This window comes from Lepisosteus oculatus, chromosome 4 (assembly GCF_040954835.1).
Source record: "Lepisosteus oculatus isolate fLepOcu1 chromosome 4, fLepOcu1.hap2, whole genome shotgun sequence".
NCBI lineage: Eukaryota > Metazoa > Chordata > Actinopteri > Semionotiformes > Lepisosteidae > Lepisosteus > Lepisosteus oculatus.
In genome coordinates this window covers 65,141,154-65,163,390 of record NC_090699.1, presented here as the reverse complement: position 1 = coordinate 65,163,390, position 22,237 = coordinate 65,141,154, and the positions used below count along the sequence as shown (strand labels likewise).

The 22,237-nt window shown below is 56.9% G+C and overlaps 2 protein-coding genes across 3 annotated transcripts; both read right to left on the bottom strand.

The window, feature by feature from the left end:
• Positions 1-348: 348 nt before the first annotated feature.
• Positions 349-10,861, bottom strand: ifrd2 (interferon-related developmental regulator 2). Of its 2 annotated transcripts, XM_015348259.2 has the most exons (13): positions 10,725-10,861; positions 9,078-9,140; positions 6,423-6,539; positions 5,977-6,061; positions 5,630-5,754; positions 5,021-5,178; positions 4,726-4,779; positions 4,006-4,184; positions 3,532-3,640; positions 2,708-2,842; positions 2,216-2,344; positions 1,988-2,080; positions 349-1,557 (listed from the first exon to the last, which is right to left on the bottom strand). In XM_015348259.2, exons 1-13 carry the CDS (start codon positions 10,765-10,767, stop codon positions 1,477-1,479), a joined length of 1,371 nt encoding a protein of 456 aa, XP_015203745.2. In that variant the 5' UTR covers positions 10,768-10,861; the 3' UTR covers positions 349-1,476. The 2 variants fall into 2 exon arrangements, with proteins under 2 accessions (XP_015203745.2, XP_015203746.2); XM_015348260.2 differs by lacking the exon at positions 9,078-9,140.
• Positions 10,862-12,466: 1,605 nt separating this feature from the next.
• amt (aminomethyltransferase) lies at positions 12,467-21,603 on the bottom strand. The gene is made up of 9 exons (XM_069189546.1): positions 21,213-21,603; positions 18,688-18,855; positions 18,364-18,444; positions 17,945-18,076; positions 17,281-17,359; positions 16,889-17,034; positions 16,518-16,698; positions 16,143-16,298; positions 12,467-15,250 (listed from the first exon to the last, which is right to left on the bottom strand). The coding sequence occupies exons 1-9, from the start codon at positions 21,321-21,323 to the stop codon at positions 15,072-15,074; spliced, it is 1,233 nt and encodes a 410-aa protein (XP_069045647.1). The 5' UTR covers positions 21,324-21,603; the 3' UTR covers positions 12,467-15,071.
• Between the last annotated feature and the right edge of the window lie 634 nt (positions 21,604-22,237).

The window sequence follows — 22,237 nt, the reverse complement described above, 5'->3', positions numbered from 1 at the left end:
ACTCCCCCATTTCTCCCGCTCTGCAGGACCAGCTCACAAAGCAGAAGACGGACAGGCCCCTCTCCTCAGGCGCCAGGCCTCGGCCCCCTCCTGCAGCGGCGCGCTCCCCACCACACAGCGCCCGAGAACAGTCCACTGGGGAATTTCCCCACTCGGACAGTTTATTGGGGGTTTTGTTTTGCCTGCACAGTCCAGACTCCTCCCAGCAACCGGGGGGGGGGGCGACGCCGGACCTGCACGCGACGCCCCAGCAGCGAAGAGGGGGAACCTTACCGCCCGACAACGAGCCGCAGAACCGCGGCCGCACAGCCGGTTCTCTTGTTTTGTTTTAAGGCAAAAACCACGGTGCATTTTCCAAGTTTTATTTTCTAGAATTATACAGCTCACAATCAGCAAATTTTGCATTTTTTTTACCCTCTGGGTAACACTTCACTGCTACCCCGTTTTCAATAGTTAAGGACTATCATTTTCAAGACAATCTTGTGCTGTTCTCACATGTGTGCAGGACCTGGCACAAGCTGCGCTGCTGGCAGTGCCTGAGCACCCAGATCACCCTGTGAACAGGCTACACGCTTCTAGCTCCCAGTCTAAATAAAGTATTACTCTGTTCCCTTTCCTGATGCAAGAATATTTCATTTCTGAAATAAAAAATGCTTAAAAATATATATATATTTTTTAAATCCTTCGTTTTAACTTGAACGGCGCGTCAAATGAAAGACACGCCGGTAAAGGTTAGTGTATCTGCACAGATCCGAAACGCCGATGGGCCCCGGGCTGGAGATGCTCACGACACCCCGAGCCGGGCCGATCGGATCCGGTCTGCGGCTGGACTTGGGAGGGGACCAGCCCCCGGATGGCTGGATTCATTGCCCTCACTGCAACTTCCTGAGCTGGCTGTGGAAAAACTGCGGAACGCAGCATGGAGCGGACTGGAGGGGCCTCAACGCTGAACACCCCTGCTCGAAGGGGGACAAAGATCCTACCCGCAAGTGTCCCGCCTCGTGCAGCACGGACACCCCTGCGCTTCCTGTAATTTCTGCATGGATTATGAAAAGACAGCATACAAAATTGACATAGAAAAACTACAAAAATCTTCCATTTGCAACCCCGCTCCCCTTTCCCTACCGAACTACAAAGTCAGTGTAAACATTTTTTTTTCTAAAAAAAAAAGGAACACTTGCTGTTCGTCCGAGCTCAATAAATTAGAAACTAAAATCTCTTCGTCTGTGGTATCTGAAGATCTTACGCGAGTAGGAACGTGCCGTTCTCCTCCTTGACTTCCTTGATTTGCAGTATTATTTTTTTTAATTGGTGTTAAATAAAACTTTAATAAGAAGGATCCCTAACGCGCGCACACGCACACACACACACACTCTTCTTCTGCAAGGTCTATGTGAGGTCTTGGATTGGCAGCAGCAATCAAGTGAGGAGGAGGAGGAGGAAGGTGGCTAGCGCTGACCCAGCACACTGCACCCCCTACATGACATCCGCCCGCTTGTCTCGAACCTTGTTCCTCTGTTTCGTCCGGGCCTTGAAGGCAGCCGCGTTGAAGAGATGCTGGAAGACAAACGGCACCGATTTTAATTTATTCTGCCCCCTTAAAAAAAAAAAAAAAAACAACCAACCAAACAAACATCTCTGCTGCCTCTCCGGATGGGGACTCCTGCCGGGAAAAGCCGACGGGACTCAGGTGGGGATTCAGCCGTTTACAGTGCCGGGAGAGCAGGAGCCAGCTGGGTCAAGGAGCTGTGCTGCCGCAGGGACTCGAACCCGCGACCCTCCCACTGCTGCTACAGCGCCGCCCCCTGAAGCCTCGAGACTCGTAAATATACTGTTAGACAGAAACCGAAACGGGGCGCCTCCCTCAGGCTGGGATCAGGACGCGCCTCGGAACCGGTTCCGGGCCCGCGGGCGTGTCAGGGGCAGCGCAGGGGGGTAGGGCCGGGAACCAAGGGCAGGATAGAGGGCAGGCGGGCGGCACCCTGACCTTCTCGAAACGGGAGATCCTGTTGGCCTTGACGGAGCTGTCCAGCACCAGCGCGGGGCCCAGCTCGAAGACGTCCCTCAGCAGCTGGTTCCACTGCAGACACAGGAGAGCAGGACAGGGTGGTCAGTGCCCTCGGGCCCCGGCTACGCCTCTCCCCCCTCCACCACCGCGCCGTCCCGCCACGGGAGCTGAAGACGCCCCCGTGCCCCACGCAGTTCGCCTCCTCACCTGCAGGTGGTGCCGCACTCCCGAGCCCAGCACCTCTTTGAAGGCATCGTAGGTCCTCCGGCGCATCCAGCAGTCGATGTAAAGACTTTCGACGCCAAAGCGGATCTTCTCCTCCGGGAAATCCTCGCTCTGGGGGGACGAGAGAGACGGCGGGAGGCAGGGTTACCAGCCTGCCCAGCGTAACGTCGCCATGGTCACGCATCTCCCCGGAGCCCCCCCCAACGGTCTCCATGGTAACCGCATCGCACAACTTTCCCACGGTGAGTGGGCTGTATCAAGTAGGCGAACCATGCATACATCTCGGACATTAAAAAAACAAACTTAAGAAGCACTCTTCGCCGGCCGTCACATAAGATCCGAATTTCAGAACATCCCCGTTAGACTGCCTCACTCTGCGAGGAAGGCGTTCACATCCTTTCTGGGGCCGCAGCCCAGAGCGACGACCTCAACGACGGGGAACGCGACAGGGAGAGGGGCCGGCGACGCGCTCACCTCGATGTAGTGCAGCACCTCCCTGAAGATGGACCTCTGCTTGCGCCGGTCACTCTTGGCGCGGTGCTTGTGGCTGTCGGTCGCCAGGTCCTTCAGCTGCCCGCAGAGGGCGGCGGCGTCCTCGTACAGGAAGTCCTGCCAACGGGGACACAGGGGCCGTCACCCACCCAGAACGCCCGCGGGGATCTAGTCGACGAGCGGGCTCGGGTTGTTTTAACAGATTCCGTCCCTCGGTGGGAGGGGGAATCATTCAAGCACTTTTTTTTTTTGCAGAACAAATTTTGAATCGCCAGTTGTTGTTGTTTTTTTTGCTTTCACTCCGCACAACGCAAGCCTCTCCGATCTCATCGCTGCGTGCTGCAGAGCTCGTGTCTTCACGCCGGGCCTACCAGGGACTGGACTTCTAACCGATTATAACGGAGCAAAAAAAAAACGACAACTGAAATCCTTCACATATCAGAACGTCCCAAGCAACAGGAGCTCCTCACTGCTACTCACCGAGACAGGAGAACACTGATTTTCTGGTTGTTCCCAAACACCGTCTTTACCCAGCTGGATTTCGGGCATCCAGCATCTAGGATCCTGTTCCCAAATTTCCCCTTTTAATCCGTAGAAAAACTCCAGAAACGGAACGTTGCATATCATCACGATGGAAGCCCGATCTTATCTCAAAGGTGTATACCTTCTGCAATTTCCCTCATGGGATCAATAAAGTATCTATCTATCTATACACACACCTTTTGCTTTTACTGTCGCACAGCGCTCTGCGATTGCTCTGGCGTGAAGGGCGCCATGCGAAAGAAAAACCCACACCTGACCCTTACCTCATCGAATTCTCGTCCCAGTTCGAACAGCAAGGCGATGGTCTCTCCGGCCACGATCCGGAAGTGGACATCGTTGCTGGCCAAACAGGCCTGCAGTTTGGGCAAGTGCCTGCGCGCAACACAGAGAGAGAGAAACAGGGTGAGAAACGGAGTACGAGAAACTCGCGGGACTTTTCACAATCTTACTGAACCGCCGCAAAAAACATTAGTTTGAAGAAATGCCGCGGCCCTCCCTCTATCGCATCTCTTTCCCCCAGAGACGGCGAGTCACACTAGACGTTCTGACGCGTCAGTTAGGCGCTTCGATGCCTGGAAACATGCTTCTAGGACAGAGTGATCAGAAGGTAGAGAGACGAGGAGGAAAAGCAGCGGGAGAAAAATGAGCATCAGGATCCTTCAGGTTGCTCCTCCCCTCCTTGAGGAAACACGACCGCAGAAATATTGCGATCCAGCGGGAGAGACCCCACTACTCACAGCTCCAGGAGGGCATGCAGGCGGGAGGCTGGGCACAGCGTGACGAGCAGCGCCCAGGCCTGCAGGGCGGCGCAGTGGAGCCCCAGGGTGCCCGGCTTGTGGGAAGGAAGGGCTCCATCGCGACCCGGGTACGAGCTGCTGAACACGCTCTCCAGGTGGCCCAAAGACTTCCACAGGTCCTGGAGGAGAGACAGAGGACCACGCCCACAACTCAACATGGAGCCATTCCAAGCGGCTGGAAATATGGGCTTGGACTGAAGTTTTTTTGCTCTAAATGCTTTTAAATCTTTGGACGACAAAACGGGTCACTCTTAGCTCTTTTTTTTTACTCTCCATTTTGCTCAAGTTCAAGATTTTATCCATATTTTCACACCCGGCAAAAATTTTGAGATCATGTCACGTGTCACAGGAGAAAGTCTTGAATCTGAATAGGGAGAATAAGGCCATGTGCTACTCTGACACGCCCACCAATAACGCTCTCTGAGCTCCACGGACCCCCGGCAGGAGAGTGAGCACCAAATGAGGAGGTACCAAGCCTCCAACTGACATCAAGCCACAACACCACAGCCTGACTAGAGCCATGAGCCAGGCACAGCAGGTCAGGTCGGGGCCTGTCCTCGGAGGAAAGCGTCCAGACTGGGCGAGAAACTTGAAACCACTTTTCTAATCCCAGACACGACTCCCACCCGGATTTCCAGAACGCAAGCTGGTCGTCATTACCTCCACGTTATCAGCAGCAGACACGTAGCAACACATCCCCAGGGCCACCGCGCACTGGTCAGGGAGAGACAGAGACAGAGACAGAGAGCCTGGTTAACAGAAAGCCGGCCTCCTCACCAGCAAACGCACGAAGCAGTCTCAACGGGGTCTCAACGCAGAAGCCACTCAGGATTGCCGGTTACGATGCTCAGATTTTGAAAGCGGTCAAGCCAGGACACAGCCGGCAACGTGAAAGGGAGGAGTGGACGGACAGGTGCAAAGGGACACGGGTCTCCTCCGGAGGGGCTGTACTCACACTCCGCCTGGCCGTCGTGCTGGCGCAGTCGTCGCTGAGGACGGTGCTGAGGGCGGGGCAGAGCGTCGCGAACCCCTCCTCCCCCTTGGAGCCCCCCCCCAGCTGCACACACAGCAGAGCGCACACGGCGGCCGCCGCGGCCTGCTCTTCGCCACTCCCTGCGGGGGGGCGACAGAGGGCAAGAGTATGAGACCTGTGTAGCTACTTCCTGCACCCTGGCGCTGCCTAGTGCCTTCCTCTCCGCGCTCATCATCACTCATCATCCATCACTTGGCTCCTGTCCCTCGCTCCGACCTCTGACCCCCACCCACTTCCAAACCTCCGACCCCCCATTCCCTCACCTCAACCTCTGACATCTGTCCCCTCACCTCAACTTCTGACCCCTCACCTCAACCTCCGACCTCTAACCCCTTACCTCAACCTCCGACCTCTGACCCCTCACCTCAACCTCCGACCTCTGACCCCTCACCTCAACCTCCGAGCTCCCACCTCAACCTCTGACCTCCATCCCCTCACCTCAACCTCTGACCTCTGACCCCCCATCCCCTCACCCCAACCCCCACCCCCCAGCAACCTTCGACCTCTCACCCCCGACCCCCCTCCCCTCACCCTTGCGCAGGCTCCTCTCCAGGCAGTCGGCCAGGGTCAGCGTGCGCTCCAGCAGGAACTCGTACAGCAGCCGCGTCGAGAAGCCCAGCCGGAGGCTCTCCAGGGCGGCCAGCCGCGTCTTCGTGCTGCGGGGGACGGGAAGAGGGGAGAACGCACGGCTCAGGACTGCGACTCGGCACGGGGCCGGTGTCTCTGCTCCGTGGGGGGGAGGAGGAGGGGCGCACGATGAAGAAGCAGAGAGAGAGCAACGCAGAGAACAAGCAGGAGACGAGCACCCGGCGGCCCGCCCTTCCGCACGAGCGGAGGAGAGGGTCCGCTCAGCCGGGCCGAGGAGGTGGGGCGCCTACCTCTTGTCCATGAGATCGTCGATGCACTGCTTCAGCTTGTCTTCGGTCTCCTCCTGAGCTGCCTGCTCGTCCACCGGCTCGCTGACTGCAACACACACACAAACACGCGCGCGCGAGTCAGCTTTAAACCCGCGAGAACCCACCAGCACCGGTTCCGAACGGATGCAGGCCCGTAGGGCCGGACAGTCTCCCCCGGTTACGAACTTCCAGAGCTGAGCCGAGCTGAGGAGGCAGGGGAGCGCGAGGCGGTAAGGGTCAGGGCTCCGGGCCTCACCCCGATGGCCCCGGCAGGACACCCAGCTGCACTCGAGGTCAGCGCAGCGGCCAGATCCGGCAGTCATGCGATCGCGAGGCGGAGGGCCCGTGGCCCACTGCTCCGGGACCGGACTGCAGCGCGGGCGCCCGTCTCCTGCGGCAGGTCGTCTCCTGGCGCCCCCCCCACTCACCCGTGCCCTCCTCCAGGACGGAGGCGCTCTCGCTGGCGCTGCTGCAGTGGCTGAGAGCCTCGCTGGCCACGTCGTCATCGCTGGCGCCCGAGTCCGCCCTCCCGCCGTTGCGCGCCCCTGCAGGAGAGAGGGAGAGAGGGAGGAAGTGATCACGATGATCACGATGATCACGATGATCACGATGATCACGATGATCACGGCGGCCGTCCGCGGCTGCCTGCGGGTACTCGAGGCTTAAATCGAGGGGCAACGGGGGGGCTGGAGAACCAAGGTAACCAAGATCTGCAAAGAACTCGCCCTCTCAGTTAAAAAAAAAAAACCCGGTATCTAATCTTTCGCCAGAAAGACGAATTCCCAGAGAGGCCTAGGGCACCTCCCTCCCTCCCGAGCCTCACAGCAACGGGGCTGGCTGGCTCCCTGGTTCCCCGACTCGCACCCGGGCCCCACACCCAGGAGGGACCGGAGCGTTCCGGATCTGAACCCCCCTGACTGTGACGTTTCGCCGAATGAAGGATGAAGTACCACACGGAGCACGGAGAGAGAGAGAGAGAGAGAGAGAGAGAGGGAGACGGGCGCGGAGAGCCGGAGTCCTCTCCGACACCTCCGCGGGGAAGAGAGGGTTCCGGATCTGAACCCCCCTGACTGTGACGTTTCGCCGAATGAAGGATGAAGTACCACACGGAGCACGGAGAGAGAGAGAGAGAGAGAGAGAGAGAGGGAGACGGGCGCGGAGAGCCGGAGTCCTCTCCGACACCTCCGCGGGGAAGAGAGGGTTTTCCGGAGACGTCCCAGCCTCAGCAGCCTCAGGGAGAACAGGACCACGTGAACCAACACCGCTGGTTACTAATAACTGGGGACAGACTTCCCAGAGACGCAGGTACTCCCCACACGCGCCGAGCCAGTCCTGACCGTCCCGGGTCAACTCTCACCCGACACACGCAGCTCCTCCACCTCTCACGGCCCGGCCCAGAAAGCTCCCAGTGTACTGCCATCTCCCCGCTGGCTGATTCAGGAAGTGTGTCCCGGTTTGGATTTCCTTGGTAGGCACTGCGCCACTCCCATGAGAATCCCGTGGCATCTCATCCATTCGGGATTCGGGGAAAGACCTGGTGCCGGCCCACGGGCTCAGGGGGCAGCAGGAGGCCGGGAGAAGAGCAGCAGGCCCGAATTGTCCAGGACACCCCAGCACAGCGCAGCCCCCAGACCTGAGCTCTCCAGCCCCTCCCCAGTCAAGCCGGGAAGGGGCTCAGCTCGGGAGAGAGGAGAAAGAGAACCAGTGAGACCCGCCTCTCCGTCTCTCTCTCCTCCCTCTTCAGCCCTGCAACAGCTGTTCAGAGTTCAGGTCCAGAGGAGCAAGCCAGCCTGCTGCATTCTCACGTTATCTAATCAAAAACACACAAAGCACCCAACAAAACAGATAACACCAGGTTTCTGGACCAAGCAAGGCTAGGCACGGCTTGATTCTTAATTCCAGCTGCTGTCTGCCTCTGCTCCAGGCCCTGTACTCGTTCACACACCAACGGCACAGGGCAGTCCTCCTGGCAGCTCAGGGGACACACACACCAACGGGACAGGGCAGTCCTCCTGGCAGCTCAGGGGACACACACACCAAGGGCACAGGGCAGTCCTCCTGACAGCTCAGGGGACACACACACCAACGGGACAGGGCAGTCCTCCTGGCAGCTCAGGGGACACACACACCAAGGGCACAGGGCAGTGCTCCTGACAGCTCAGGGGACACACACACCAAGGGCACAGGGCAGTCCTCCTGACAGCTCAGGGGACACACACACCAACGGGACAGGGCAGAGCTCCTGACAGCTCAGGGGACACACACACCAAGGGCACAGGGCAGTGCTCCTGACAGCTCAGGGGACACACACACCAACGGGACAGGGCAGTGCTCCTGACAGCTCAGGGGACACACACACCAAGGGCACAGGGCAGTCCTCCTGGCAGCTCAGGGGACACACACACCAAGGGCACAGGGCAGTCCTCCTGGCAGCTCAGGGGACACACACACCAACGGGACAGGGCAGTGCTCCTGACAGCTCAGGGGACACACACACCAAGGGCACAGGGCAGAGCTCCTGACAGCTCAGGGGACACACACACCAAGGGCACAGGGCAGTCCTCCTGACAGCTCAGGGGACACACACACCAAGGGCACAGGGCAGTGCTCCTGACCGAAACACCCGGCTCCGGCTTCAAGACTCCCAGCGGGCTGTGGAGGACGTTTCAAGAAAAACCACACGAGCGAGACCCAGTCCCAGGGCACCGCCATCACCGCCGCCGCCCCCCTGGGGGGCAGCGATGACCAGCTGTGAGGTCAAGCAGGTGATCGGGACTTTCTGGGCAAAACCACAGTGGGGGGGTGGGGGGGGGCATTCACCATGAAATGAGGAAGAGCTCTAAAACGAAAGTGCTGCGGGGGGGCCAAACCGGCACATGAGCAGGAACACAGGAGGATGAGGGCAGCCAGCCAGCAGGCAGGATGGGATGGAGGGCTGTGCCTGTGGATGGGGATGGGGATGGGGACAGCGCGGGGATGAGAGGAGAACGGGATCGGGAATGGGATCGGGCCAGCGGCAGCAGGAGCCATGCAGGTGGGACAAGGAGGAGGAGGAGGAGAGGAAGAGGAAGGTCCACAGTTACCTTTGCAGGGCAGCTCGGCCTTGGCGGACAGCTGTAGCTGGAGGAGCTCCTGCCTCAGAGAGCCTGCGGCCGCGGCAGAGACACCGGGAAGGAAAACACCGTTAACAGGGGTTCGAGGGGGGGGGGGTGGGGGGGGGGCATTTATATTGGCATCATACAAGCCGTTCGTTCATCGCTCTAGGTTGAAACGTGACCCGCTGTCCACTTCAAAGACCTTATGGTCGTCTCTGTCTGGGGCTCACCAGAACGACCGAGGAGATACAGGACGAGGGGGGGGGCGGGGGTGAGGGAAGGGGCGTTTTCAAAGGATCCTGCTTTTCGGATCAAACTGAATCCATATCCTCAAGTTAAAACGGGAAACTCGGATGACCGCCCCTGCTGAAACGGCGCAACGCGTAGGCAGGAAGCTGCATTTGTGTGGCAAAGGGAGGCGGCTACCCTTTAGCAGTAGCACGCACAGCTGTTCCATGACGGACGGGACATCCCGGCCCGCCGCTGTCACAACGCTGCGCGGCCACGTGAGGGGGCGGGGCCGCGGCGGAGGGGGCGGGGCACGGCGGAGGGGGCGGGGCACCCAAGCCACTCCCCCACACCACCAACCCTTTTAAAGCACCCCTTACAACAACAAACACAAGCCTGGAAAAGTTACAAACGGTGCAAGACGACTTCCGATCTCTCAGATTTTTTCGCACACTCGTTTCAGTGAGTCTCACTGTTAGTACGGCACTACGCCTATGAGCAAGGTCTATTCCATGCTGGAAAAAAAAGGGAGAAAGAAAACACAACGTTTCGGCCGCGAAGCCTTCTTCGGATGCGAGGACTCGGCAGGGAATAAACCTTTACTTGTCCCTTTGCAGCCTACGCAGGCTGACGCAGCTCCCCACCTGAACTACTACGCCTGTGATACGCATTACAGGAGTAGAGCACTGAACTAACATCAAACCTCGCACAAGTGTTGCATCACGAACATATAACATACATCACTTCCCCCCACGTCCGATCCCAAACAAGAAGGCGGAACGAAATCCTGCCCCAACTTGGGCTTTAAGACACTAAGGCTCACTCGGTTGGTTTCAGGAGGCTACTTTAGCGAAGACAGGAGTGGACATCTCACACGCAGCTGACCGCAGCCCGAAAACCGTCAACTGGAAACGTGACGTGACCTTGCGCCCTCCTGGACCCGTGACGTCACGCACCCCGGCACCTCGCGGCTCCCGGATCCGGCCGGCTCGCACGCGCCCTCGGACCGCAGCGACACGGTCGCCACGCGGTGACCCCCCCACCCCACCCCACTCCACCCCACCAGCTGGGTCTCCCGGCCAGCCTGCCTTGGCGCTGCGTCTTAAAGTCCTCAAGCATTTCAAAAGTCCACCATCGCCTCCTTACAACCCCCACCCCCCCGCCCTGCTGGGGTAAATCCCTTTTGCGACCCGCACATGCAGCCCGGTAGCTCCACGAGGAGCTGCTCAGCCACTACCTGCAGGCGACGCCCGCCGCAGACCAGCCAGCAACGATACAACACGCCACCCGCACGCTTCACCCCCGGGGGGTCGGCTGTCGTGCGGGAGACCACGACCTCTGCACGCCTCGTACGGACCCCCAGCTCCCCGCCACCGCCGCCGCCGGACTCTCCCCCCCCCAACTTACCCCGGCTCACCGCCGAACGCTTCCCTCGCTTGTTCCTCGGCATGTCCCCCGGCGGCTCTCGGCTTGCCTGAACTCCAACCCGGCCTCCGGGCTGGGCTGGGCTGGGCTGGGCTGAGCTGGGCTGGAGAGGCGCGACTCGCAGCTCAGGGGGCAATTCAAACCCTTTTCCAACCCCACCCCTCAAAAAAAAATACCACGCCGACCGCCTGGCTGCTGCTGCTGCCGCCTCGATCAGACACAGCTCTCCCCTTCCCGTCTGGGATCCCGATCCACACGTTTCAACTCCCCCCCCAAAAAAACACACAGGGGTAAGACGTGCTTTCTTCTCCCGCCGGTTTCTCGGCTCTATTATCTGTGATTGTCCCCGGGCAGTCTATACCGGATCCCTGGTTGCGAGGGCAAGTATTTTTCGGAGCGTTTCGGACGGAGTATCGTGCACGCCGCTGCTCCAAGATCCACCATCTTCCCCCCGGTAGCGACTCCACACACCCCGGCTCGCTCGCTTCACAGAGCGCCGCGGCCGGCGGGGGCTCCTGGGAAGTGTAGTCGCGAAGAACTGGCAAGTTGGGAGGGGGGCTAGAAAAACTACAACTCCCACCACCCACGCAGGAGAGAGGAAGGAGTGCGACCCGGGAACTGTAGTCTTTCAGTCACACGCAACGAAACTCCTGTACATGGTCCCCGTTTTAGTCCACAAGGGTGGAGGGGGGAGGTGGAGAGAAACTTCACGGGGCATTTCCACGGTGGAATATACCTCCCTGTTGTGTATTTTTCCTGCGTGCTGTGCTGTGTATCTTCGTTAACCAGAAGGGACCCCAAGACTTACAATCAAACATTTCGCTAGGGGACAAAGTTGTGTGAAAGGCACTTTTAAAAACCTGGGTTACATGTGCACGCACAGACCTTCAAAAGATTTATATAGGCAGTCAGGCAAGTAAACATTGAACTTTAAAACCCTATAAAGCAGGTGGAGTAGGAAAGGCTGGTGTGTCTCTGATTCTTGTGGAGTCTGGGGGGTGGAAGGTGAGGAATTGACTGGTTACAATGTCCTTGGTGATCAGAAGTATTCTGATGCTCTTTGCAGAATTAAGAAGAAATAAAAAGACCCAAAAAACTAAATAGGCGAAGCAGACTAATTACATGAGGGTTTAAAAAACACTTTGCCGTCCAGATTTCTTTTTGAACATCTCCCTTCTTCTGGGGCAGCTCTGCTGTGGGTCTTGGGGTGGTCAAGGCCTCTAGACTCCCACCCAGCTAAGATACTGACCCTCGAACCCAAGGTCAGCCGTCAGAAGACACAGAAGCCCAGAGTTTCTGCGGTCTCTGTAAGAGCAACTGCCGACGAGACGGTTTCACCAGGCAAACCAACTGACCGCCTGGGACCAAGTCAGCATCATTTACAACAGCGCCCTTGAACCCGGGTCCTGTGGAGCCCCCTGCCTAGTCCGACAGGTCACGAGAGACCATGAGAACCGAGGAAGGAACGCAGGGAGGGAGGGTTCAGCGAAAACCCACATGAACACAGAGGGAACATGCAAACTCCACACAGACAGGCAATCTGGGAAAGATAAAACCAAGCACCCTGGGGCACTGAGGCAGGCTGCCACAATAACCACAAAACCCACACTCCCTGAGCCTAAATCTGTCACGTGCGGCGCAAGAGTTCCTTATTAAAACGTCTTAGAATTTCTTAAATGTGACTGCATTATCATTCTGAATGCAACAGACGTACGACTTCAAAAAAGGATTATCTCTTTATTTCATTAGATTCCAAACCTATAAATGACAAAATATTGGAAGAGCACAGTAGTAAAACATGCATTTATAAGTAAGCATCATCTTTAATGAAGAAAAGGGTTATATTTGCTGCAGGTTTCTAGTGGCTTCTGTTGTGTGGGATTCAAAACTGATTTAAAACAGAGAACAGGAGGCACGTCTTTACGCAAAGGGTTGTGGGTGTCTGGTACAGCCCAGTGGACTTCAGGATGAACAATGAAATAAAGCAGAGAACACAGGTGGAAGCTACAGAGACATGCATTTAAACCAAACACAGGAGGTCCTTCTGTACTCAAAGGGTGGTGGGAGTGTGGAACAAACTGCTCTGCCAAGTGTTGAAGTTGACACCCAGGCTGCTCTCCAGCTGGATGAGATCCTCAGAGGAACCAACTGGTAAAGAGCTAGCTGCTAGCTCGTTAACTGCTAACGAGTGAAACGACGCCTCCTTTGATCTGTAACCCTTCCTCTGAAGACCTGAAGACCTCCATTCCAGCTGAAGAGAGACTCCGATAGGACACCCAAAGAAGGCTCCCCAGCCAAAACGTTGTGTTTCTCTTCTTCTCTTTTCAGCAGGGAATAAACCTATTACTTGTTCCTTTGCAGCCTACCCCTGCTGACGCAGCTCCCTACTTGAAGACTCCCACAAACAGGTCACCAATTTTGCTGCCTGTGTACCGGATACTTAGGAAAAGAATGAGCAGTTTCTGGGGACAAGAAAAGATCACAGAGTGCTGGTGTTCAGGTCGCTTTTCAGGAAGCGCAGATCTAGAGGAAACCCAAGGTGGAATGGAAACTGGAGGAAAAGCTGCTTATTCCCAGAAAAACCCAGAGCCCGTCCTGGAAGCAGAGGGCAGGAGGCAGGACAACTCCGACAGGTGCCAGCTCTGTGGGTGCTGGGTGTGTTCAAGCATCCCGATATGTGTAATCGCGCTGTAGCTACAGCAGGAACAGAGCATTTGTACTTTGTCCGTGTTTGGGAGATTACCACAGGACTGCACTTCCAAAACGCTCAATAACAATTGTCACTCCCCAGTCCACTCATCTGGTCATTGCTATTCCACCGATTTATCATTTTATGTCCTGTCGGTGAATCACAAGCAACAGAAGACTGTTCTCAATCTGTGTCTGTGCGGGACACCTTGACAAGAGATTGTCTGACCCTGAAGACGGTATATAAAGTCAATAACAAATAACTCCTTCCCCTTAACACACCCTTCCTGTTGATGAAGGTTTTATTCATGTAGAGAAATGTTAAGGTAAGGCGCGAGCTGGGGATGGGGGCATGACAAAAATGCTGTGTGAACGGAAATACTTGAGAAGACGAACTCCCCCAATAAGTTCGAAGAGCAGATAATCACGACTGCACCCTGGAAGAAAAGCCAGTCCATCACAGGGGCACGCATACACCCTGCTCATCTAGAGACACCGTTCAGCCAGTCCAGCATGCCTTGAAAAGGCGGGACAGATCCCATGCAAGCACAGGGAGAACACACGGACTCCACCTGGAACGAGCCCTGGCTCCCGAAACCAAACCAGATCTGGGGAGCCAACTGCCCCCTCGTGTCACCTCAGGACTTTCCACTGACTCAGCAAGCGCCGACGACCGCAGCTCATCCCAGCTGGCCGTTCGGGCGAGCGGTCTTTGTGAGAAAGACAATAGCGCGCTGATGCACGAGCTGACCTGCAGAGCGGGCAGGTCAATGTTTCAGGTCAGGGAACAGCTGCACAGAAAGTTTCGCTGTCCCTAGAGATGTGGGTAACACAAAAAAATCAATACCACAGTTTGTGTTGTTAGTTCAAGAGCGGTCAGGATTCCCTGAGGTGAACACCTTCACGCTGACGAACAGCCTCTGCCTCTGTGTTGCTTCACCTGGATTCCCAAGTTCAGGTGTAATCAAACTTACAATGTGATTTGTGGTCAGGGAGGGGAAATGGTATGCAGCAGCTGGTGAACATGTGAAAACGTGACACTTCCTAGCGCCAATCCTGAGCGGTCTCTGAAAGCCCCCCCCCCATCGGACCGATCTCATCACAGGAGACGCCCTCCTGATGACCATGCGCGGGAGCAAAAGTGACCGATTCTGCAGCGCGGCAGCCCACGACGCCGCAGGACCTCCAGGGCACACCCGCTGTCCCGCAGACGCCCGCACCTCCGCGCAACAACGGCTCTGCTCTTCAGGCGCTCAGTTGGAACTAGAGAAAATAAGACTCTGGTCGAAGTACAAAAATATAGAAAGATTTTTTTTTTTAAAAAAAAAGGTTCTTCTTTTGGCCGTAAAGGTTAAGTCTGTGGTCAGTGCGTCTGGAAACTCATCAGCGCGCGGGGAGGGTGCTCGTTGTCGCCCACCCTCTGGAGACGAGATGCGCCAGTTTCCAGAACGGCCAGCAGACACAGACCTAACCCCCAGGGCCTTTGGAGACGGGCCGCTTTCCCAGTGAGGCACCGCGCCCATGTGGACTGAACCGGCCGAGGAACTGGGCGGTTGGGACGCGGGTAGGGAGGGGAACGCCGTCGTGGGGGTCCGCGGTCCACCCGGGCGGCCCGGCTCGCCCCACAGGTGGCCCCCTGGCCTACTGGCCCGTGTAGTACCGCGTGGGCACGAAGGGCATCTTGCTCACGGCTGCCTCCACCGCCTTCTTCCTCACCTCCACGCGCAGGGGCGTGCCCACCTTGCTGAGCTCCGCCTCCACGTATCCCATGGCGACGTTCTGCTTCAGGCAGGGGGAGGGGCAGCCGCTGGTCACCTCACCTGGGGGAGGGGCAGGGAGAGGGCAAGAACGATTGACATCTCCTGCATTGTTTCAACACACCTCTGCACAGCTCAGGGAGGTTCATTAATTAATAATTAACCCCTTGTAGCAATATCTGCCATCGCTTCCTTCTTCAACTGGAATTGCTCTGTTTCAGGTTTTACAGCCTAAATGGCTTTGCATATAAGCCCAGCCCAAGTGCTGGATGTCTCAAAGAAACATATGGATAGACAGTCATGGAACTATTTTTTCTTTCTTGAAAGAATACAGCAAATGCCGTATACACAGCTCAGTCAGAACACCCGAGAATGGTACATTCCTTGGGAGTGTCGTTGTCATGACAGGCCTCTGCCACACTGCTGAAGGCAGCAGCACACCCGGCTAATAATGTGACGCCCCGGCGAGAGCCACCCGGGTTTTACAGGCAGTGCTTGTTGTACAAACATGTGCAGAGAATGCAAGAAGATACAAAACTGATTTCATGTATAAGTCATGTTACGCAGGTATAACTGTGGGCTAAGTGAAACTGTATCTCCACTCATATATCTCCATCATCCAGGTGGGGCTGCACACTGGTGGGGGTGGAGGGGATCCCCATGACCTGTAAAGCGCTTTGAGTGGAGTGTCCAGAAAAGCGCTATATAAGTGTAAGCAATTATTATTATTATTATTATTATTATTATTATATCAGTGGCACAAAGCATTTAAACTGGGGGCGGACTGACCCGCCGTCAGTACAGCAGTGTGGAACTGCTCACAGACAATGGCAACAACCCTGACAGCAGCCAGCACTTTGGAAGACCTGAAACGGATCCGCCCGTGCCGGGGATATTCCCAGACCTCCGCTGCTCGTGTCCCGGAGGCCAGGGGCCACGGCGGGCAGCCCCTCACCTACGACCCTGCCGTCCGGGCTCAGGATGGGGGTGTGCTGCCGGACGGGGGGCCCCGTGGACACCAGCCCCACGCGCTTCCTGCTGGTCTTCGCCTTGATCTGCGGGACGATCACGGAGGCGCCGGGGAAATCCATCGCCGCCCGCCGCCGCTTCCCTGGCAACGAGAGCGCACACGGAGGAGTCACGGGGGGGGGGGCGGCGCGGCGCTCGGGTTACAGGGAAGTCCGCCGAAGCCCGTTAAACCAGCCCCCCCCCGTCGGCGGAGAACTGCTGTTCTTGTAAGCGGCGTGGGAGACGTGGCGCAAGAAGAGCCGCGCGGAGCGGCGGGGGAGACGGAGGGAGACGGAGGAAGGCGGAGGGGCCAGGGCCGCACCTATCGTCCACACCAGGCTGGCCTCCACGGGCGTGGTCGTCTCGTCGATGTCGTTGCCGTAGAGACAGAGCCCCGCCTCCAGCCGCAGGCTGTCCCTCGCGCCCAGGCCGGCCAGCTTGACCTCCTCGTCTCCCAGCAGCCTCTCGGCCAGCTGGACCGCATGTTGCCGGGGGACGGAGATCTGGGGGAGGGAGGAGGAGGCGGATGAGACAGCTCCCGGGCGGCCCTTCGATCCCCCGCAGGAGACACCAGCTGCTGGCTCTTACACAAGCCCACAGCCTGTCCACCCCCCCGGGCAGCGAGTCGGCCCAGCAGCTGAGCCGAGGAAGCGAGGCCCCCGTCCGCGGCGTGACGCCACGGCCCAGACCCACCTCCACTCCGTCCTCCCCCGTGTACCCACAGCGCGTCACCCGGCAGCCCGCGATCCCGAACACCGTCGCCAGGGCGCTGGTCATGAAGGTCAGCTTCCCGAGGTCGTCCGCCAGGCCCGCCTGAAGGACCCGGGCCGCGGAGGGACCTGCGGAGAGCCGAGGGGGGGGGACATCGGCCGGTCAGACACCCGGACCTACGGTGGCAGCTGCCACCGTGAGCCTCGAGGCCACTCCAGAAACTGCCAAACAGCCGTGGAGGAAAGTTTCTTGTCCTCCTCCCCCACACTGCGTTCTGGGCACGGGCTCGAACCGTGAGATCGAGGCCAGTTTGAACTGAGACACCGGACTCCCTTCCCCAGCTCCCCCCCACAGCAGTTCCGCCCGCGCCCCACCTTGTAGAGCGATCAGGCCATCGTCCAGAAATTCCAGGTCCACATCGTGTCCGGCGGCTTTGAACTCCTTTAGCTTATCCTGCAGAACCCAAAAAACACAAACGGGGATTCACCGCTGAGGTGCGCTGGGCCGTGCGCCTCAAAACAGCTGGGTGACACAGGGGCAACAGGGCTAACTCCAAACCCTCCCATCGCCTGCTGGCCATAGTTTCCTCCAACAGGGGGTGGCTGGGGGTCAGAGCCTGTCCCAGACACAGCGTGCAAAACAGGGTGGAAATCAGCACGCACACGCACGCAGGCGCCCGTGCACGCCAGGACAATGGGGAGACTCCAGTCACCCCAGCCGGCATGTCCTGGGAAGGTGGGAAGAAACCCAGAGACTCCCGCCATTCGGCGGAGAGCATGCAGACTCCACACAGAGGCACCTGAGCCTGGAGTGGTAGCCAGGACCCAAGAGCTATGAGACTGTGATACCTGTCACGGCCGTGCCACAACACAACTCAAAATCAACTTCATATGCAGAAACAATCACCGAAATAGCGCTACAGCACCACCCTGCAGGGCCCTAGAGAAGGGATTTCAAAAAGGGTGGAGCAAAACGGTGCACAGGTGCAGAAAACGGAGATCACCTAGTGTCTGGGGCTCGGTGTCTTCGCTCCCTCACCTGCATGTGGGCCGAGTCCTTGTCTGAGCAGCCAGCGTTGGACACCACGTACAGGTACCCCTGGTCCGTCTTGGTCACAATCAGGTCATCCATGATCCCTCCCTTCTCGTTGGTGAAGAGGGAGAGCGTGCCCTGCAAACGAGGGGGGGTGAAACCGGGATGCAAAACAGAGGGGGTGGGGGGGGGGGCGGAGAGGGAAAGAAATGGAAAAAAGAGGAAAGGGTAGAGAAGAAAAAGGAAAATGGCACATCAAACTGCCACAGCAAAGGGACTGGGCTCCGCCTAGGCCAAGAGTCCAGGCCCCGCCCACACCGGGGGGGGGGGGGAGCAGGCCCCGCCCACACCGGAGGGGGCAGGCCCCGCCCACACCGGAGGGAGCAGGCCCCGCCCACTCCGGCACTGCAGATGACAGTTCTTACCTGGTTGTCCTTCAGCTCTGCAATATCCCCAACAATTAAGGACTCCATGAACTTCACTCTGTCTTTCCCATGGACCTTAGTCTGCAAGGGACAGTCAGGCACACGTTAGACTTCTCATGGGGCTCTATACAGGGGCTGCAACAGCACTGTAATATGAAATAACGAAGAATCATATTATGCCCATTTATATTATGGGCAGCATTGCCACCTCACAGTGCTGGGGCCTGGGTTCAGTCCTGGACCTGGGGTGTTGCTGTGGGGAGTCCCTATGCCCCCAGTTGGCCCACAGAGCCCCGCCCCCCGCCGGCCCAGGCCCTCTCTCACCTGCAGCATGTGGCCGACGTCGAACAGCGAGCAGCGCTGGCGCGTGTGCAGGTGGGAGGCGATGTGGCTGTCGCGGTACTGCACCGGCATGCTCCAGCCGGCGAACTCCACCATCCGGGCCCCGTGCTGCCGGTGGAACTCGTACAGCTCCGTCCTCTTCGGGGCGCCCTGGGCGGGAAGCACCCGACAGGGTGGGGAGGTTGGCGTGGCAACGCCGCGGCGCTCCGCGGAAGAGCCATGCAAGCCGAGACGTGAGAGAGAAGCGGATATCCTGTATCCCCCCCAGCTGTTACCCTAATTCATTTTGACGACTAACGGTAGTTAGTAAATAAATCTTCACTCTATTTACATCCTCCTTCGTCATGTGGGAACGAGCACCTAAAATCCACACTGAACACCCTCCAACATGCCCAGAATTCGGCAGCCAGAATCCCCACCCGCTCTCGTGCAGGTGATCCCAGTACTCCTGTCCTGGAGTCCTTGCACTGGCTTCCTATCAGGTTTTGTGAGAACTTCACAATCCCCATGCTCACCTATACAGGAACCTGCTATGGGGCAGAGCGGTGGCTCTGTGGCTCTGTGGCTCAGGATCTGCGCCTGTGGCTGGAAGGTTGCCGGCTCAAATCCTGCGGCCAACAGAGAAATCCTACTCCATTGGGCCCCTGAGCAAGGCCCTTACCCCCAGCTGCTCCAGGGGCGCCATATAAATGGCTGACCCTGCGCTCTGACCCCCAGCTTCTCTCCCTGTCTGTGTGACTCCTGGAGAGCAAGTTAAGGTATGTGAAAAAAGACAAATTCTTAATACAAGAAATTGTATAGGGCCGATAAAGTGATCTGATCTTCTCTTACATGGCTTTAGCACCTCGGTACCTGTCTGATTTATTCTCTTCCTACTCCCCGCCTCACACCCTTCCTTTGTCTGGCTCTGGTCTCCTGTCTGTCCCCCAAGGAAGACAGAGCTCCTGCGAATCCGGACTCAGACCCTTCTTCTTCAGACAGGCTTGTGTTTAACTGGTGTCCGCGTCTGCTCTGTACAGATTCTGCTACACTGCTGATCCCTTGTGCTGTCTCTGTGCTGATCTTGTCGTCTCCTGTCTAGACGTTTCGTGCTGCTGAGCGCACCGACGTCAAGCGGCACAGAAATCCGGACGCTCTGGGGTCCGGACCCCCCCGAACCCGGCTGGGACTTGAACCCGGCCCGGCGGGAGAACCCCTCATGCCGATCTGCGTGCTCCTCGCCCCTTGTCCCGGGTCCAAGGTGCCTTTCCCGCGTGAGGGACAGACACCGCGCCTGTGCCCGCCCTTTGATCCCTAATATTAACCGGCTCTACACCGGCTCACATCGGGAGCTGTCCCCCTGCCTGGGAAACAGCGGCGCGCGTCAGACTGGAAACTCCTCCAGCCCGGCTCCCGACTCCCCGGGGGACTGCTCTGTCCCAGGCTAAGGGCTTGTGTCCTCTTCCAAACCTACCGTTCCTGTTCCACACACGCGAGGCGACACGGAGGGTCTGCCTTCCCACCCCATCAGCCCGCTCCCTCGCTAGACTCGGTTTTATTTCCAGCCACCCCGGAGGCAGACTGCGTGCTGAAGCACTCGTGAATACATGTGTCAGCACTGTTGGTAAAGCACGGGATTCATTTGAGGAAGTACGTCTGCCTCCTGGCACCTTCCCCTTGCGTTTCATCGGGCCAGTCCTGTGGCCTCTTCCCCTTGTTAGCTCTTCTCCTTACTGTAAAGCCCTTTGAGAGGTTACCTTTAAAGGTGCTATGTAAAATAAGTTTTTTTTATCATCATTGTATTACGATTGCTGAGCGGTGAGCACCACACCCACATATACAATCCCTCAAGTCTCCACAAACCATTGCCAGTTCTGTGGGGCCGGCTGGAAAGCTATACAGACCTGTCAGGCGGTTTTCATCGCGGAGTAGGCAAGTCAAGCTCAGCTGCTGCAAATTATTGTGCTCTGTCTAAGCACCCGAAATATTGTGCACTTTTTATTCAAGCATTCTGTGCATGTTAACAGCGAGAGGGACTCCATGCAGAAAGCTAGACTTCAATTGATTAGCTGCACCTTATTAGCACAGTTCAGCAGCTGAGATAGATGCAAGGCATGCCCACCCCCTCCCCCAAACACAGACCTGCGGGCACCGGGGTAACATCTGTATCGCACTGAGCCCAGTGTACCCGCGAGGGCAGCGCGAACATCTGTCAGCGCCGCGAGGCGCCGACTTTTTCAAGCTTATCGGGATCGCGGCTGTGTCGTGATCGTTTTATCTGCCGAAACGTTGTTGTCCCTAAAAAATCAATACGTGAAGTCGACAACACACACCTACTGTAGCGGCAGCAGCTACAGTACTTTTTGTCTCGCCTCTCTGCACCGCCGATTAAAAACTACAGTACAGTTGACCCTAGGGATTGCACAGAAACGGGCAACTCCTGCGGTCTCGATTAATCGATCCATACCGGTTTGAAAATAAGGGTGAAATAAAACAATCTACTTTCGACATCGAGTCTGCTTCCTCACCTCGGCGCTGAAAGCTTGAACGCGCTGTCTAAATCCAGGCGTCTCGCAACGTAAGAATTCCTTCGGCATTCGGAACCCGAACCGGTTTCCAGAAAACACCCTAAGCAACATCTCGGCGTTTTCAGGGAGCCCCAACTGTTTTAGTGCAACTCTAGCCCCTGATGAAGCGCTGAACTCCGGACTCGAACGAATTTCGCCCTCGAAGTCCTTCGATCAAAGCACTGCCGAGGGCCGATGCACCATGGGAAATGTAGTTCTGATCTCAACGAAATTAAGGATTGTTCTCACCCAGGCAAGACCTCTGATAATTCTGCCACTCGCCCCCTATTCTCGTGCTTAAATCGCATTTTCATCTGTGCAACGCCGTCGAGTCATTCTCAGAGGCCGCGTGTTCCAAATGCTTTCTTAATCTGCATTTACGTGAAAGTCAGTAGCGACCAGTATTGGAGGATTCTGGGTGTTGTAGTTGTTTGTGTTTCAAAGACTCTTAAAATCCATCGCTGGATCTTTTAGAATTTCAGAAGCACATGTGTTGTTAGCGTTAACAAGTTAATACAGCTGTAAATTTACATTTTCAGTCCTTGTTAGAGTATAATGGTGTACAGTACTGTAGTATTAAAATAAAATATTAAACTTTTTGCGTGTATTGCGGTAGAATAACCACACAGTGTCACTCTATCGCTCGTTTTTTGCCGTTACTTTGGTGCTACAAAGGATCGTTTTTGTTTGCAATATTATGTAACTATATGTAGTTTCAAAAAGAATAATAATATTTTATTATTAACCTTTCTGTGCATGACATAATCACTTAGTTCACCTCAAAACTCTAATTAGCAATTAGCAGTCATTAGTTATTATACGATTAACATATCCCTTTTTGAATATTACAGGACACTGTCCTGGGACACAGCCCTGTGTGAGAGTCTGGGACACTATCCTGGAGAGATCGGCCCTGTGTGAGAGCCTGGGACACTGTCCTGGGACACAGCCCTGTGTGAGAGTCTGGGCCACTGTCCTGGAGAGAT

Bases quoted from the DNA above. Each gene is read 5' to 3' on its own strand.
- ifrd2 (XM_015348259.2), bottom strand. From the start codon at position 10,767: ATGCCGAGGAACAAGCGAGGGAAGCGTTCGGCGGTGAGCCGGG. The intron at 5,755-5,976 runs GTAGGCGCCCCA...CGTCCCCCGCAG, and splicing joins GACGATCTCATGGACAAGAG to CACGAAGACGCGGCTGGCCG. The intron at 2,081-2,215 runs GTGAGGAGGCGA...CTGTGTCTGCAG, and splicing joins GAGTGCGGCACCACCTGCAG to TGGAACCAGCTGCTGAGGGA.
- amt (XM_069189546.1), bottom strand. From the start codon at position 21,323: ATGTTGCTTAGGGTGTTTTCTGGAAACCGGTTCGGGTTCCGAATGCCG. The intron at 17,035-17,280 runs GTGGGGCGCGGG...GGCTCTCCGCAG, and splicing joins TGGCCTGATCGCTCTACAAG to GTCCCTCCGCGGCCCGGGTC. The intron at 16,299-16,517 runs GTGCGGCCCTGG...TCTCGTTGCCAG, and splicing joins CAGCCTGGTGTGGACGATAG to GGAAGCGGCGGCGGGCGGCG.